This window comes from Echinococcus granulosus (assembly GCF_000524195.1).
Source record: "Echinococcus granulosus chromosome Unknown EG_S00066, whole genome shotgun sequence".
NCBI classification, from domain to species: domain Eukaryota; kingdom Metazoa; phylum Platyhelminthes; class Cestoda; order Cyclophyllidea; family Taeniidae; genus Echinococcus; species Echinococcus granulosus.
The window spans coordinates 48697-52471 of NW_020170446.1; the positions used below are offsets into that span (position 1 = coordinate 48697).

General features: G+C 40.7%; 1 protein-coding gene across 1 annotated transcript; it reads right to left on the reverse strand. All coding sequences in view use genetic code 11, as the record gives it.

The window, feature by feature from the left end:
* Positions 1 to 2037: 2037 nt before the first annotated feature.
* EGR_06922 (Ankyrin repeat and KH domain-containing protein mask) lies at positions 2038 to 3560 on the reverse strand (the record flags this gene model as incomplete). Its single annotated transcript, XM_024496171.1, has 4 exons — positions 2038 to 2159; positions 2288 to 2459; positions 2709 to 3070; positions 3473 to 3560. The coding sequence occupies 4 exons, from the start codon at positions 3558 to 3560 to the stop codon at positions 2038 to 2040; spliced, it is 744 nt and encodes a 247-aa protein (XP_024349374.1).
* Positions 3561 to 3775: the final 215 nt, after the last annotated feature.

Consider the following 3775-nt stretch of genomic DNA (forward strand, 5'->3'; position numbering starts at 1 on the left):
AATTGACCCACTAAATGACTAACTGATGCTGTATGATAGCGTTGATCTGGCACTACTATTAACTCAGTTATGTCGACAGCCTCAATGATAGATACACGATTATTTTCTCGAAAGTGTTTCACTTGTAGACAGAGTAGTGCAAAGTCAACTTTGGCATGGTGGCATACCACTGTTGGCAAGTCACTACTTTGGACAGAGGACAGAACAAGAATGCAACCAGGTAACAGATTAGTGTTTAGGGACGAACCATTTCTGCATACATGAATCTAGTTTTGCGCGAACTTTTGAACTATTTTGACTTGCCAGATAATGAGTGAAGACCAAAATTCTTCCACTGTAATATTCTTGCCTCCAGTTTGTGAGCCTTCCTACGTATCCACTCCAGTTTATGCTTAACACCGTATTATTTTACTTAATTTGATCCAAATGGCAAAATTTGTGCTGCTTTCCCCTTATGCACAACACATAAAAGAAGCAGTATGAGCTATGAAGGTGCGAGGCTTATTTAACAAATCTGAATGCTAATAAACCTTTTAAGTACCTCCGAATTACATAGCAATTCCAATAGAAATGTGTTATTGCAAATAACATGATTATCGAAGGTGGATGAGGGAAGGGGGGAAATGTTTCTAAATAACAGCCTGGCTCAAATGCCATAGCAAAGAGCAGAAGTTCAATCTGAGAGGTTTGGGTTGTACACGCACTCAAATAAGACGTCAAGTTGCGTGCTACAGAAGGGTAACAAATAAAAGTACAATGTTAGCAGCCAATAGACAGAGTGTCCATGTAATTTTATAAGACCATCTACACACCCATCGTTTAGTCGAGACCACCCCACTCGTGAGGCAGGTGTCATGACTTTAAATGGTGCATCAGAATCGTTGTTTTTGTTCCATGACACTACTAAATCCTGTTCAAACTAAATATGAATTGTAATAGATGCAAAACGTGGTATACCGTAATAATAAGTGCAGGGCAACGCCAAGGCAATTACACGACACATATGCCATTGTAAATTGTTAACATTTTTATAAATGTGTACTTTACTTCTGTAGAAAAAAGGCTTTGAAGCTATGTGCTATGCATTCCGGGTAGTTAGCAGGTACTGTATTCTTAAGTCCTTTTGCCTCTTTTATAGGCTGCATCAACATTTCGCCTAAATGAACTAGACTCTCACAGCACTTGCTTAAAAACCTACCTTACAGCGTTATCCTTAAATAAGACCCATAGGACGCCAGCGGTAGTTTTGAATGCTATCACTAAAGCGGAACATTTGCAGTCAGTAAGTCAATTAAAATCCACGCATTTTAATGAAAATCATGCGCTGCATTAGCAAGAACTCGAAACAGTTACCTTTTAGAAGGGGTTCTACCTTTGACATTAACTTGCATTCTGTAAGCAAGTAGCACTAGCTGGTAATGCTTTAGTTTGCATTAAATCCCTTAGTTAGGAAATAGTGAAGTATTCACATGGTTTGTCGAACTATCGTAAATAACAAAACAGGGCTGTTAAGGAGGTGTCAATTAGGAGAAGATAGCTTCCTGCTAGATAAACTAACTTATCCTGTTGTCAGCATTAACATCTTTTAAAACGTTTCTTACAAAATCTGCAGGTACGGAACGGAACCGCGTAACGCAATCAGCCATTTCACCTATATGACTTGCCGCCAAACTGGAAAGCACAAATTTCTCTACCTTCTTGCGATTCGCGTCGGGACAGAGGACTTTGGGCTAGGTTTCCAAAGTGAAAAACAGCGATGCACTCGGTAGCGTCTTCATTTATTTAATTTCATCCAATGAGCATGGGCTAGTCGTCTGCAGTTCTTTCTTTGCCCATGCCACAAGGTGCATTGTTTTCGATATGCGGCCGCTTTTTCATCCCAACTACTACTTCATGCACACGTGGCTAGTCATCGTTGGATAAAATAAGTATCACTGACATGGCCTGAATAGAGAAGCACTTAATTTTTGGCATGTTCCTAAGTTTCTGCACATTAATGAGCAGATTGTGAAGAGTGAATAGCAAGGAAAACGAAAACTACAAAATTCTGATGGCAGGACATTCCAGTAGAATGGGAGAAATTTCAGTATAGCCCCGTTTTTGAGCCAGAGAAAAAGCGGTTTCATTAGTTACCCTGAGCACGGCACTTATGTCTGCTCCTAAACAAAATGATGATGATGAAGTCTGTTAGGTGACAACAGATAAAGTGGTCAAGTGTTGCCAGGTTGATATGCTCCATCCAGAAGACACGCGCATGAAGATAAAACTATGGGGAAGTGCTAATTACCTGCAGTTATGAGAGCTCTAACCATATCTACATTTCGTCTTCTCGTAGCGACCATAAGTGGAGTGTAGCCATGCTGATCAACGTCTTCAACATTTGCCCCTCGATAAAGAAGAAGACAAACGATTGACTCGTTACCACCACAAATTGCTGCATGGAGAAGCTGCCCCATGGGCTAGCAAAATTTGTACCACTGTCATATGTTTGCCGTACGCGGCCTGTCCTAGAGAAGCATATAGTTCCCTCCTCCACCACAGTTAAAATGAGCTTCAATAATGCAACGTTACCCTAAGCGGAAGCACTAAAGCTGACAGTTTGGGAGGAAAGTCAAAACAATGTGCACTGTTATAAAGTGATGTCGAAATAAGTCGAATAGTCATCACTCTCAGAAGTAAAGAATAAACGCAGTCGGGTAGTCACAAACCATAAGAGAGACAAAAGTGAGGGCCGATTCAGTGCGGTGGTTCAATTCGGGCGTCGTGGACGCACCTCGCCAGATCGGATATCTCACAACATTAATATTTCCGAGGTAAACAGCACGCATTAGGGCCGTAAATTGAGAGGAATTGAAGCTATCCTTGGGGATTCTATACTGAAGGAGAAGATGCACACAATATACGTTGCCTGTAATTGCTGCCCAATGAAGCGCCGTATTGCCCAGTGCATCAGTAACAGTAACTGATGCCCCGTGGATGAGGATGATGTGCATTGCCCTTTCAGAACCACGCATGGCAGCCTCTAAGAGATGAAGCTCGCCATCTTCACACCGAGTTACGTTTGGATCAGCTTATTGTACGCAACGGAGAAAGGATAGTGCTTGCAAACACAGTAAATGTGGAAGATGCACACTTTCTCATTGATCGAATATTTTGCATTTTTTTATAATGGGGATTCGGTTGACTCAGAGGCGCAGAACATCTACGTCCTAAGTGTGCTGGAAGATAAAATGACAAGAGATATGCAAGAGATGGGCATTGACCATCTACAATTATTTTCAGAAAATAGGCGATCTTAACTGCTTCAAACCTACAGCTAAATATGAAAGAGCAAATGAGCTTGAAATAAAGCTAAGACAATGAACTAATGCCCTTTCGAAATAGAGAATGGATGGTGTCGGATTGTCGGATCTGATGGCCTCCGTCACTGCTCTCCGGTAGAAGGACTAAAATTATTCATTAATCAGGAAACAAGAAATTTCGTCAAAGGCATCAAAGTTGCAACACCTTTGGTAGCCAAAAAAAGGAATTAAATCGCATGCTTCATCACTTACACGCATCCTAGGACATGTTGATACTACCAAAGTGCAGCTCTTGATTGCTATTCACGAGTTTAACCTTTTCAACTGGAAATATTTCAGTTCTTCCATTTGTGATTAATAAACTTTGTTACAAGTTCTCAAACAGAATGCGATATTTACTCTAGGCAGCGTCAAGTTTTAAAATAGAAGGATTCTACTTTCCTATTTTAGCTGATTGGCTAAATCTAATTGGA